Here is a 14676-nt window from a genome sequence, read left to right on the forward strand (position 1 = left end):
CTTTTTGCTTCTGCAATTCTCTCTTTAATTCCTCTTTATTCTCTTCCATCTTAGCCTTCAAGTCTTCTTTCATCTCATTCAGCATTTTCTGCATCATTTCCTTAAATTCATCCATCTTTTCAACCTTGTCGTCCGGACTTTCCTTTTCTCTCCTTACAGATTCCCTTTTCTTCTTTATCTCCTGCCGCCCTTTCTCACCGTCTTCTCCGCTGTCCTCTGTCTCGCTTTCTCTCGTCCTCTTCGAAAGCCACGACTCAACCGACGCTACGCTCACTCCACTCCCTCTCCTCTCTCGCTTCAATTTATCCGCGTTTGATGGTCTGCCTCTCCTGCAAATACTTTTATCGCTCAATGACTCCTGCTGCCTTTCCATTTACTTGCAATGCCCTGTTTGTTTTTGCATACGATGCATATAGACTTTGCCCCTTTCTCCAACAGGCGGCGCCAGTTGATCGTGGTTGCTACGGCCGGAGACGCTGTTGCCACTTCACTAGATTTGGCAACCTCGCGCCTTATATTTGGTGCCGATAGCCCACGTGGCGAATTTAGGTTATCTTTTTTTTTTCTTTTTTTTTTCTCTATACGTCGCAAAGGTACACACCTGTCCTGTCTTCGCCGTTGTCCAGCTCGGTAATTCAAAGTGCTTACCAGTCTCCTGCAAGCAAAAAAGGCCCGAAGGCAGAAAGCGGCAGAAAATTCTCTATTTTTTCGGAGCTGACAAAATATTCCTCCTCACTCTTACTTACCGGAACCGGAAGTCAAGATATTTTTAATACATTTGACTGTTCAATCGTACGGAAATAATGTCGAACTCTACATCAAAACTTATCCGAACTGTGAATGTAATGAATATGCGATCATGTGCGATAATTGATTTTGTACTACGATTTTTTCGTTATGTTAATGTCTGAAGAGGGCTCAATCCGGTAGCCAAAACTTGTAACTTTTTATTATTATCTTTTTATTTTTAATTTTATTTTTGCTTTATGTAATTTTACTTCTATTAATTGTAATATATTCTTCGGTTAATTTTAGAGAAATGTGTCGACTCTTACTTTGCCCTTTACTTATTATTATTTATTTTGTATAGGAAGAGTCCTTAGATTTGTTATTTACCGATTCAAGTAATTATATCTTTAATTCTCCTTTAAAACCTATTATATAAAAATTATTTTACAAAGAAAAAGGGTCAATATGAGCTTCTCCAAATTTCGTATAAACACATAAAAGCCCTTTGTATTTTTCAAAATGAAAAAAACGAGTTTCGTGCAGTGATAAAACTATATATGAAAAGTTCAACGCCAAAAGGAATCAAAGCCGAGTTGGATGTTCATAGCACATCTGCACCAGCGTTTGCGACTGTATACAATTGGGTGAATGAAACGTGGTCGTACATCCATATGTAATGCACCTCGTTCGGGCGTCCAATTGAGCCTGCTACGCCAGAAATCATCGATAAAGTCCACGATATTGTTTTGATTGATCGACGAGTGAAAGTGCGCGAGCTTGTTGAGGTCACAGGCATATCATATGGCACAGTGATTTCAATTTTGCATGAACAATTGGATATGAAAAAGCTATCGGCGAGATGGGTGCCGCGTTTGCTCACTGTGGACCATAAGCACAACCGTGTGACGATTTCAAAACAATTTTTGGACATGTTTCATTCGTAATTCAGATGAATTTCTGCGTCGATTTATTACTGTGGACGAAACATGGATCCATTACTTCACACCCGAGACGAAAGAACAGTCAAAACAATGGACTTCATCGGGTGAACCAGCTCCGAAGAAGGTGAAGATCGTGAAGTCGGCCGAAAAGGTGATGGCCACAGTTTTTTGGGATGCACGCCGTATAATTCATATCGATCTTCCATCGAAGCAAATTATTAATGGCGATTACTACGCAGCCTTATTGGACCGTTTCAACATTTTAAAGAAAAAACGTCCCCATTTGGCGAAGAAGAAAATACTCTTTCATCAAGACAATGCACGAATTCACACGTGCCCGGCCAAATTTCGCTACTCCATTCAGCATATTCGCCAGATTTAGCTCCCTGCGACTATTTCCTGTTTCCAAACCTGAAGAAATGATTCGGAGGAAAGAGATTTACTACCAGAGAGAGCAGCTCATCGCCGAAACAGAGGCTTATTTTGAAGAGTTGGACAAATCATATTATTCGGACAACTTGAAAATGTTGGAGAATCGTTGGATCAAGTGTGTCAAGCTGAAAAGAGATTATGTTGAGAAATAAAAGTATAATAAATCGATCAAAAAAAATGTTTTACTATGTTTTTCTAAAAACTTATTGACTTGCCCTCGTAATATCTCTCTCTGTATTCACATCTTAACGTAACAGACCATCGTTATGCTTATTGCAACGAAGTTTTTAGTACATTTGACTAATATAATTTTATTTTGACTTATTAATTTTCTTGTGAATCATTTATTTTAATGAAATTTTTTGAATATGTACTGTTTATATATTCAGTAAAATATAACAGATGATATATGAAGATTTCAATAATGACAATAGTTTTAATGATTGATTTGACGATCGAACGATTATACATATGTTTTTATGTTAATAACATTGGATAAAACATAAAGAACTGCTATCGGTTCACATTGGCATTTCCTTATTACATCAACATTTTTATTGTTAATTGAAATAAATCTAAGTAAAGGGCATATTTTTTTTTAAATTCCTAATTAGTATTACAATCTACCATTGCGGCATTCAGTAATAGTTTGATGATGTTATATAGCATCGGTGTATGTCCTTTGACACACCCTACTATATCAAGTGCTATATAGGCACCTCTTATGTTAGATATACGTTTATTTACGTATAGCAAATTGATCGTATATAACAGTCAAAAGATCAATAGATCAAATTCTGCGGTATTCCTCTCTTCAGTCTTCGAGCTTTCTTCTTCGGTTTCATAAGATTGGCAACTAGTGTGTTGGGATGATTATCCAATCTGGTCTTGTGTTTATTCGCTGCTTTATTGATTTCTTCCTTAACCATTGGTATTTCCAGGTCTCGATTTCGTTTGTAATGTACCGTGAGGCATCTACAATAATTCTCAGTATTTTGGACTGGTATCTCTGAACAATTTCAATATTAGAATTTGCTGCTGCTCCCACAATTGCAGTCTATAGATCCACACTGGTTTGATTATACACTCCTTGTACAGGAGTATTTTATTTTTTATTGAGAGTTTTAATTTTCTGCTCAACAACCAGTACATTTTCCTTAGCATTTGACTCTTTTGTTTCCGTTTAATGATAATATGCTTTTTCCATGTCAATCTTCTGTCCAAGTGTACACCCAGATACTTAGCCTCATCAGCTTGCGGAATTTGTACACCATTCAATGAGACAGGCGGGCATGATTTACATTTGTTGACAAAAGTATACTTGAATGGATTTAACTTCATTTACCTTAATCCTCCACTTACACCATTCACCTATATCATTAAGATTACTTTGTAGGGATCTGGATGCAAGCACACAATCTTGGTGAGACGCTAGAATTGCTGTATCATCAGCAAAGATACCTAATATTGTGCCAGATTGAGATGGTATATCTGCTGTATAGAGCAGGTACAATACTGGACCAAGTACACTTCCCTGCGGTACCTTAGCTTGTATTTTATTTAATTTTATAACTGCACTTCCATATTTAATTACTAGGCAATGTCGGTTGCTTAAATATGCTCGCAAGAAGTTATAGTGATTATAGGGAAAGTTCAGTTTTATCTTATAGAGCATACCTTTGTGCCAGACCTTATCAAAGACCTACGATACATTTAGAAATACTAGTGAGCAGGGCATTTGTATTTTGTCAACTATTCTATGCACCAGGTCCATTGTGCAATGTCTCTGTCTAAAGCCAAATTAATGCTCTGGGATTAACTGTTTTTCTTCAATAATTGGCATGATGCGTATTAGTATTAGCCGTTCTAGTACTTTAGAAAGAACTGGAAGTAAACTAATGGGAAGTAAACTATATGATGTCACCTCCTCCGCACATTTCCCAGGTTTCTGGATCATTATGACTTGTGCAACCTTCCATTGCAGCGGGATATAGCCAATCTCTCAGTATGCTATTATAGAGCTGGGTCAAATATTTAATACCCTTTCTTCGCAGATCTTTTAAGACTTAGGTCATAACCTGCTGCTTTTTTTAGATTAATTTTGTAAATAACTTTAGTCACCTCATTTACAAAATTAATTTAATGAACTTTTTTATAGAGGAATTTGCTTCTTGAATTTTATCATGATTTTTAGCATCCTGACTATTATTATTATTGATATCAATGTCAGCTAAAGCGATACTAGGATTAGGTTTAAAGACGTTTGCCAGGTGTGCTGCAAATGCTTCTGCCTTTTCGGCTTCATTTCTAGCCTTTCATTTCTAGGTTCCATTCATCCTACGTATGGGTGAAGATAAGGTTTGTAGCTGCTTCAATTTCTTGGTCGCTTTCCAACAAATAGTCAGTGGCTTTAGTAGCGTCAATGTTACTTAGATATCGTTGTATACCCTTGTCCTTTTCTTTTATCAATCAAGACTTTTTATCTCTTTAGTAATGTAGGTCAGATGTTTTTTAATCTGCGGGCATTTTGTGTATTATTATTGCTTTCTGACTTTTCTTTTATAATCTATTTTTTACTTCATATTTGATAAATATTCATATGTGCATTCTGTGCTGGTGATAGTAGGAGTAGCTTCCCAAGCATCCAGCTGAGTACATTCCGTGAAGTGCTGCACTGCTTCCATGATATCATTTTCATTTTTAATATTTTTATATTAAGATTTATTACAACTTTTTCTAAAAATTTTTGCCAGTTTGTTCTTCTATTGTGCAATCAACAAGTATTTTCGCTCCTTATAATTTGACTACTCAATGTAATTAAAACTGGAGTATGGTCAGAAGAAAGATCCAAACTCGATTTGTAATCGATGTCGGGTAGATATGCCCTTTGGTGATAGCAAGATCAATAAGGTCTGGTCTCTTCAATTGGCCAATAAGTAGGCTGTCCAGTTAATATAACATTAAGACCAAGGGCATCGACTGCATGCAGCAGTTCATGTCCCTTAGGTGTACACAGTCTAGATCTTCATCGTATATGCTTAGCATTATAGTCCCCACCTGCCAAAAAACGCGGTCCCAGCAAATTGAATAACTATTTGTATAATAATAATTAACTTTACAGTGAGCAGTATACTGCCGAAAAAACAATAGGACTTTTCCAATCTTCTACCATAATATTGGTCGTTTGGATGTATTTTTCTCTAATAGGATTACATCTCTAATAATTACATGTTTAATATTATTTCTAATTAATACAGCCGTTCCTCCATGTACTCTACCGTCCGGGTGCATTGTTTGATAAAATTTATATTTATTCATATGAAAATGATATTTACTCGTGAAGTGCGTTTCAGAAATTAGCATTATCAATACTATTCATGTCAATGAATGCTTCCAACTCAAGATAGTGTTGAGCCCATTGGCATTCCACAGTGCAATATTTAGGGTATTCAAGGTAATATTGGCTATAAAATTTGACATTAAGTTTGACATTGCATTTAATTGCATTAGTTAGTCCTACTGGAGTATCGGAAAAACAAAATACCCGGGGCGGACCAAAACTAGCAACAAAAATAAGCAATAGAGAAAACTTATTCGGTAGAAACTACTCCAGATAGTACTTTGGACACTAGTCCAGGCAATCCACCCTCCTGGGAGACTGGCGCCAAGGATTCTGGGGGGGGGGGCCAAACATTGCTTACAAATATTAATGAATAATAAAATTACAGTTAATAAAATCATGGAGGGAATTAGAAGTCGCTCACATTCAGTTAGTGAACTTCCGAGCCATAATAGCGGAAAGCTGAAAAAACAAGTATCAACCAACTGAGAACCAAAACTTATCTGGTGACAGCAACAAACATAGAATATAGTGAGCAAGAAAAGATACAGAAACAGCCTAAAAGAGCTTACAAGAAAACATAAGCAAACTAAAATTAATGATTATTAACTGAGTGCACCTGTCTCAACAACAAATAAGTATGAACTCCTTGGACAAGGAGAAGATGAAGAATAACAATGAAGAAGAGCTGCCTAAGACACCCAGACCTCCTCCCATATTTGTCGATGTAACATACAATCCCTTATGAAGCTACTCAATAACAGAGTCAACAATGAGTATGAAATTAAAATACTTCGAGATAAATAGGTCAAAATCCAACCCAAAATTACGCAGGCATATATAACTATTGTAAAAGAACTACGTTTGAAGGAAACGGAATTTCACATGTACAAACCCAAGCAAGATAGAAGCTTTAGAGTAATTTTAAAAAACGTGCACCCTACACTTAATACTGAGGATATTAAAGACGCAATTGAGGAAATTGGGCATAAGGTGGTTAACCTGTGGAACATTAAGCAGAGAATAATTAAAATCCCTTACCCATATTTATTGTTGAAAGCCCTTACCCATATTCATTGTTGAATTGAAATCGGAACTTAACAATAAAGATATCTATAAAGTAACGACCCTTCTGAATTGTCAAGTCCAATTTGAACCTCCTCGTCCTAAACGTGAGATTCCACAATGTGCTAGATGCCAGCGTTATGGGCACACAAAAAAATTCTGCTATCGCAGAGCGAGATGTGTCAAATGTGTTAAGGATGCTAGATGGCAGTTTGCTATTAGTTGTCTAACAGCAAACTGCCTAAGAAAAGAAAGATCTGATGGAGTCAAGTGCGTTTTATGTGGAGGCAATCATCCCGCAAATTATAAAGGGTGCACGGTCTATAAACAACTACAAAAGGCTAGATATCCGACTCTTAGAAAAAGGGATGTAACTAAAGAAGATCCCTCGAGGATTCGAGACATAAACTAATAATAGAAAGATGATATCACGTTCGCGCAAGTAACTAGACAAAATGCTGAACATGCACAAAAGGAATTTTAAACTCATGAAAGTAAGAATGATGAGGAACTTAAACAAAAATTTTGATAAGAATAAGGATAATAAAAATTATAATAAACATAATACTCAGGAGCTAATAACAATGCTAAAAGTAAAGGACATGTAAGAGTCAAAAATTAATAAAACTCGAATAAAAACATATAAGTATAATAATACAGATTCTCGATATCATTCCTCTAAAAATCTTGATGATATAACATATAAAATATCTCAGAGCAATAAAATATCTCGATGATCTAAGCAAACAATAATTACATGTTTTGGTTTCTGGATCGAGCCATCTTCAGATTTATTATAATAGCAGTCACAATCCGCAGTAGACGAGTGAAACAATAATACCAAGTAAAAATAAGTTAACAATCTCCGATAGATTGTACGTTGACAGACATTGTTCCCAATCAGCTGATCGATTGAATGTTAAAATTTCAATAAATCTGTAAATAATATGAGAAAATTGAGAACAATCCAAACTAATTTATACTTTTATTAAATGTCAATTAAAATAAAACACCGGAGAAGTCACAAAATATGATAATATTAAAACATGTGTCGAGTGATGGTCAATAACATTCTATTGTTAATTGATATTTATAATTTTAACGAATTCTTTAATAAAACAGCTATAGAATATTTGAAGAGAGAAATGGGATATTATTCTTATTAATTTTTAAAATTAACCAATAGAGTTAATTTTAAACGTATTATAAAAAGGTTAAAAAAAAACAGTTGTTTTCTTTATAATTGTATATATATAAGTTTTATTTTATTTATATTAACATTGTTAAGATGACTTAAGGGGATCCTAAAGCCTCCTGTTTTACCGATTAAATCATCGATTCGAAAATCCTTTTCCAGAATTAAAATATACGCATTGATACGTGTCTGGGAAGTGGAGTCTATGCAGAGGACGATCAAAAATTTAAAAATTAATTTATTTTTTATCATTTCTTAGTGTAACATGGCATCTCAACTGTCAAGTCGTGACAATATTTGTTTGATATGAAAGCTTTGCAACTTGTACTACGTACAAAATAATAGTTCCCACGTAGTTTACACGAACAAACAACATCGAGTTCGTAAAATTAATAATAACGATGTAAAGACTCTTAAATGTAAACGTAAATAAACAAACAAACAAACGGCGAAAGAAGAGTCAGTAGGTTAAAAAAAACATTTAATTAATTAAAATTATTAGGCGACGATACATGAACAGATACGGAACGGCGCATATAAATGTGTAAATGTATAAAAATGTATAAAAATATATATATATTACAAGTTTCGGCTACGAGATTGAGCCCTCTTCAGATGTAAAGCGCGAAAAAATAGACGATAAGTAAAAAATAAGTAAAAAACAATTCATGTCGCAATTAACATTAAACGTAAAGAAGTAAAATTCAGATGGATCTCAAAAATACGATTGAGCAATCAAGGTGTCCATTATCAAAGCCAGATCGCTAGACAAGACCGAAAAATAACTTGTAAGAAAAAACAGACCTTGACAATTAAAAACGCCGTTATCATGATAAAATTGCAAACTCACCAGCAAACCCGAACAAATAAAAATGATCCCCCACACATGCAAAGGTGAACCATGTGTAAGCCGTAACACTCCGGCAATATTGCACATGCCAGAGCCGGACATGTCGGCGTCGCTCACGACGTGACCGCTCGCTTAAACGGAACACAACGCATTGAGAGAGGAGAGTCATACTTTGTTTATGATCGGTATATACGCTTTGTGGAGACTTTCGGTGTCAGTTTGTAGATTCTGACTATTTTTTTGTTTTTTAATATGCAACATTTCAGAGATTAGCCGCTTTCTGTAAGAAGGTTCTTCATCCAGGATCTGAACATCGTCCCATTGAAAATCATGATTATGAAGAAGTCTATGCTCGGTGATAACGGAGCGGGTAGAAGTTTTGTATCTAATATGGTTACGGTGTTCCGCAATTCTAGTTTTTAATTTTCTGCCCGTCTGCCCGACGTAAGATGCGTCGCAATCATTACATAGAATTTTGTAGACAACATTATTTTTTGATTCAAGAATCTACCTGAAAACGTTGGCTTACGGTACCAATCTAAATAACATTGATTTTCATTAACCGACACGGTAATATCTAGGAAATTTATCGCATTTCCGCCTCTTTCCACGGTAAACTATAAGCGCGGATGGAATGAATTAAAATGGTTTAGTAACCTATCTATTTGTGAGGGATGTACCGCCGTACATATGTCGTCAAAGTATCTATAGTAAAATAATGTGTCAACGCTCGACGATATCAAGGACACCGTCTCCAATCTCCTCATCACTAGGTCCGCTATTATGGGTGATATTGGAGAGCCCATGGGAGTGCCAAAGCATAGTAGATTCTTGAACTTTCATTCGAATCATCCTTTGACACAAAAAAAAGGTACCATCTTCTCGTTAGTCGACAGAGCATTTTTATTATCTGACAATAGATTTCACACTAAAAATTTGACTTTCATTATCAATATCTTACTCTTAAATGACTACCCACTCGATTTTATTTTTGACACCATGAACCAAAGAATAAAAAATTTAATTAAAAAAATTCACAACGTACATAACGTCACAACCGATAATGATGTTACGAAAGAATCTACCTCGTGGCTTACGGTCCCCTTCATTTCGTCTCACACAGAAAAATTCAGAACATTGCGCAAAAATAAAGGCGACATCAGAATAGCTTTCCACAGCCCTAATAAGATGAACAAGTACATCAGAGTCCAAAAGGACACTTGTCCTCGTACATCAAAAAATAATGTTGTCTACAAAATTCTATGTAATGATTGCGACGCATCTTACGTCGGGCAGACGGGCAGAAAATTAAAAACTAGAATTGCGGAACACCGTAACCATATTAGATACAAAACTTCTACCCGCTCCGTTATCACCGAGCATAGACTTCTTCATAATCATGATTTTCAATGGGACGATGTTCAGATCCTGGATGAAGAACCTTCTTACAGAAAGCGGCTAATCTCTGAAATGTTGCATATTAAAAAACAAAAAAATAGTCAGAATCTACAAACTGACACCGAAAGTCTCCACAAAGCGTATATACCGATCATAAACAAAGTATGACTCTCCTCTCTCAATGCGTTGTGTTCCGTTTAAGCGAGCGGTCACGTCGTGAGCGACGCCGACATGTCCGGCTCTGGCATGTGCAATATTGCCGGAGTGTTACGGCTTACACATGGTTCACCTTTGCATGTGCGGGGGATCATTTTTATTTGTTCGGGTTTGCTGGTGAGTTTGCAATTTTATCATGATAACGGCGTTTTTAATTGTCAAGGTCTGTTTTTTCTTACAAGTTATTTTTCGGTCTTATCTAGCGATCTGGCTTTGATAATGGACACCTTGATTGCTCAATCGTATTTTTGAGATCCATCTGAATTTTACTTCTTTACGTTTAATGTTAATTGCGACATGAATTGTTTTTTACTTATTTTTTACTTATCGTCTATTTTTTCGCGCTTTACATCTGAAGAGGGCTCAATCTCGTAGCCGAAACTTGTAATATATATATATTTTTATACATTTTTATACATTTACACATTTATATGCGCCGTTCCGTATCTGTTCATGTATCGTCGCCTAATAATTTTAATTAATTAAATGTTTTTTTTAACCTACTGACTCTTCTTTCGCCGTTTATTTGTTTGTTTATTTTCGTAGAATTAGACATATTGTTAGACGCTTTATCGCGACAAATTTGTTATACGAAAATTGACACGAATGTGCGACTGCGTGTATCATAAGTTGGATATCTGAGATATTGATGTGGTAGCATATGCGGCGCGCGGCGCGACTTTTGGTGACTTACTCGTTGGAGTTCGAGATTCGCTTTAGGATCCCCTTAATGATTAATCAAAACTAAATTTATTTGGATTGTATCTTAACTAGAATTATTAAATAATTATTAAATAAAAAGAATTTTTAATGAATGGTGATTAATAACCAACTTTGACTAATAGACTTTCAATTTTTTAATTTGTTTTAAAAGAAATGTCTTTTCCTAAAAAGAAAGGATATTTTATTAAAGAAATGTTTTTCCTCGAAAGGAGAAAATCTATTATGGACACATGTCTCCTTGAAAAAATTTATTTATTAAAAATAACACGTCTACGTAATCAACTGCCTTTGTCTTGCAACTCATAAATTGGAATATTAATATATCCGGATGTAACCGCCCATACAACACAGTTCTCCTAAAAAAAGATCCTAAGAACTTCCAAAGACATTCCTTTCATAGAGAATTGTATGAAATTGATAAAAGTGGATGGGATAAATAAAAATTTGATGAAAAATTAAAAGCCATTAAAATTGATTAAATCAATAAATATGAATAGATGAAAAAATCCCGTTTCTTAATTATTACATTTCGGAGAAAAAATCAATTTGAATATTTTGTAAGAATTATATTGAACATTTTAAACATTTCTACATTTTAAAGTTTAATCTGAAGATTTATTTTTCAGGATTAAAGGCTAGCTAATGATTGATATATTTATTATCAGAAATTGAAAAAGTACTACATAATATTTTCTTTAAAAATTAAAAATGATTAATAATTTACAAAGGTTAAATAATACAGCCACGACAAAGGATGTAAACAAGTTATATATTTTTAAAAAATGTTTTCAAATAAATAAGTAGACATTTCGGTCAAGATTTGACCATCCTCAGTACAATAAAAGATGACTTTAAAAACTTATAACTAAAACGCACGTCAAAAGTTAAAATAGTAATAAATAGACAAAAAATTACATAATATTAGCAATCGCAAAAGTTCGTTGAAATTTACATAACTTTATTTTTCTTCGCGCTAATATAAAAATAAAAATAAGAGCAGGAGTTTTATTACAACTGTACTAATAATGTTTGTCATTATTCTTAAAAAACTTTTTCTTAAAAAATGATTAATAATTTATTTTTTATTAAATTGATTGCGGAAAATAGTAACTAAAGAAACTCGAATTGCAATTTTACTAAGAAAGAAATTCCAGACCTTCTTAATAATTAAACGCGACCTGCTTAATAATTTATTGCTATTTCTACACGAAATATCAAATGCAATTATCTTTTCCAGACCTACCTACGTGGACTTACGATGGCAGCTCGACGTACCAGGCCGACGGTGCCAACAGTGATATATTCCTCTATCCAGTAGCGATTTATAACGATCCCTTCCGCCGCGGTAATAATAAGCTCGTGCTATGTGATACCTACTACAGCGACAAGACGCCAACGAAATCAAACAAGCGGTATCGTGCAAACCAGGCGATGGAGTCTATTAAAGATCAAGAGCCCTGGTTCGGTATCGAGCAAGAGTATACTCTCTTAGACTTCGATGGTAGGCCACTTGGCTGGCCTAAGAACGGCTTTCCAGGCCCACAGGGTCCCTATTACTGTGGCGTCGGCGCCGATAAAGTGATCGGTCGCGAAATCGTCGAGGCCCATTACAGGGCCTGCCTCTACGCTGGTGTGAAGCTCGCGGGAACCAACGCCGAGGTGATGCCTTCGCAATGGGAATTTCAGGTGAATAACTAAATCGTTGTAATAAAAAAAGAGAATACACGCATCCAGCGTTCAGAAACAATTTTTCTTTAAACAATTATAAAGAAGATTATAAAGATTATAAAGAAAAAAGGGAATTTTGTTATATATTAAGATGCGGTCTAATCCGATAACATTATAACAAACATCGACAGTTTTAACTTTAATCAGTATTTGTTCCGAAACTTCTTTAACTGATGTTCGTAGGTTTTAGTGTACTTTAAATTGATGTATCTTTATCTAAAGTTAATGTAATTAAACGATTTTTTTTCATTTTGAATATTAAAATCCAATGAATAAAATTAAAAATAGTAGAAATTTTATCGGGATCATATCGCAGATTTAATTTGATAATTATAATTTATCGGAAATTTTATTTACAGACTTTAAATAACTCGAGACTTTAATTTAATTTATAAAGTTCTCTGCGAGAAGAAAATATCTCTCTACAAAGAGTTATTATCGTGTCTTTTATTATGGATCCAGGTGGGACCGTGCGCGGGCATCAATGCTGGAGATGATCTGTGGATCGCCCGATTCATTCTGCAACGCATCGCCGAAGAATACGGTGTGATCGTTAGCCTAGACCCGAAACCAGTAGACGGTTCGTGGAACGGCGCCGGTGCTCACACCAACTTCTCGACGAAGGCGATGCGCAGTGATAACGGTATCGCTGAAATCGAAAAGGCGATCGACAAGCTCAGCAAGCAACATCTCAGGCACATTCAGGCGTACGATCCGCGTGGAGGGAAAGACAACGAGCGCAGGCTGACTGGCAAATGTGAGACCAGTAATATTCATGACTTCAGTGCTGGGGTAGCCAATCGAAACGTCAGCATTCGCATTCCTCGTGGTGTTGCTGAGGAGAAGAAGGGTTACCTGGAAGACAGGAGGCCTAGCAGCAATTGCGATCCCTATTCTGTCTGCGACGCCCTGGTCCGCACCTGTGTGCTCAATGAATAACAAAGTTACGACAAAGACACACCGATACGCACATACACCTTGGAGTGTACAATTACTTGTAAAACTTAGAAATCCTATCTGTTTTTCTATTTGGAATGGTAATTATTGTTGAATTCATCTTGCGAAAAATTAACAAAGTTTGAAAATTGAACATCTTAAGTGTCGTTCGAGACATCTGCAAAATCTACAAAAACAACATTCACCATTAACGATAAAGCAGGGCATTGTCGAAAAAGACGTTTGTCGATTATAGTGTTATGAGAATTGATTCAGTTCTTTTTCATTGTTTGCATTATGGATATGATATTATTGTTAATAGAGAAAACATAGTATATAAATCATTGATTTGCAATCAATTCTTGAATTGGCAATGCAATTCGTCGGTTGTATTCATAATCATTCATATAAATATTGGATATAATTCTAATTGTAAGTCGAGCTTATAGTTATAAGACAAGGTATATATGTTACTGTTCAAGTTATCGCATTAAATTCTTTTATAAAGCTTGTCTTTTTATAAATTTTATAATGTCATTTTAAAAAACAACATGAAAACAATAAGGAGAATGAAGAAGTTTATAGTTACGTATTATTTGACAACATGTTATTTGACACATCAATCCTCATACATCTCTTGTTGAAAGGAAAATGTTAAAAGAGGTCCATTTTTGCCCACAAAGGTGTAAGTAAAAAGGGAATAATGTTTTTTATAGATTGTAACCTCTTGAAAATACAATAATGTTATAATAAAAAATGGATAGGATGAAAACATTGAACATAACACGATATATCTAAACAAATTTCAATATTCTTGCTTACTTTTCAAGGTGTTTCCTAAATGCCACGAACTTTTTAATAATTTTGTCATATTCAGGAGGTCAAAATTTACAAAAAACACTATTTCTTTTACTATTTCTTTTACACCTTTGTGGGTAAAAATTAGCCTTTTTTTAACATCCTCCTTTAATACTAGAAAATAATAATTATTTATTTTAAGTATTAAGAACACTATTGCTCAGTGTTTTTAATCTTCAAAGTAAATCATTTCTAATATACTAAATTTCTGTAAGGAATACATCGAGCTTTTTTGTGCGCATGAAACTGCTGAATAATAATGCAG

At 34.8% G+C, this 14676-nt stretch overlaps 1 protein-coding gene across 1 annotated transcript in view; it reads left to right on the forward strand.

The window, feature by feature from the left end:
- Positions 1 to 14427, forward strand: part of LOC108748580 (glutamine synthetase 2 cytoplasmic) — a 62870-nt gene extending 48443 nt beyond the window's left edge. Inside the window, exons 3-4 of the mRNA XM_018486823.1 lie at positions 12127 to 12575; positions 13080 to 14427. Of these exons, the coding sequence (XP_018342325.1) occupies positions 12127 to 12575; positions 13080 to 13556 (926 nt within the window). The 3' untranslated portion in view covers positions 13557 to 14427. The remainder of the gene's footprint in view (positions 1 to 12126; positions 12576 to 13079) is intronic.
- The last annotated feature ends 249 nt before the right edge of the window (positions 14428 to 14676 follow it).

Source organism: Trachymyrmex septentrionalis, unplaced genomic scaffold (genome assembly GCF_001594115.1).
Source record: "Trachymyrmex septentrionalis isolate Tsep2-gDNA-1 unplaced genomic scaffold, Tsep1.0 scaffold234, whole genome shotgun sequence".
Lineage (NCBI taxonomy): Eukaryota > Metazoa > Arthropoda > Insecta > Hymenoptera > Formicidae > Trachymyrmex > Trachymyrmex septentrionalis.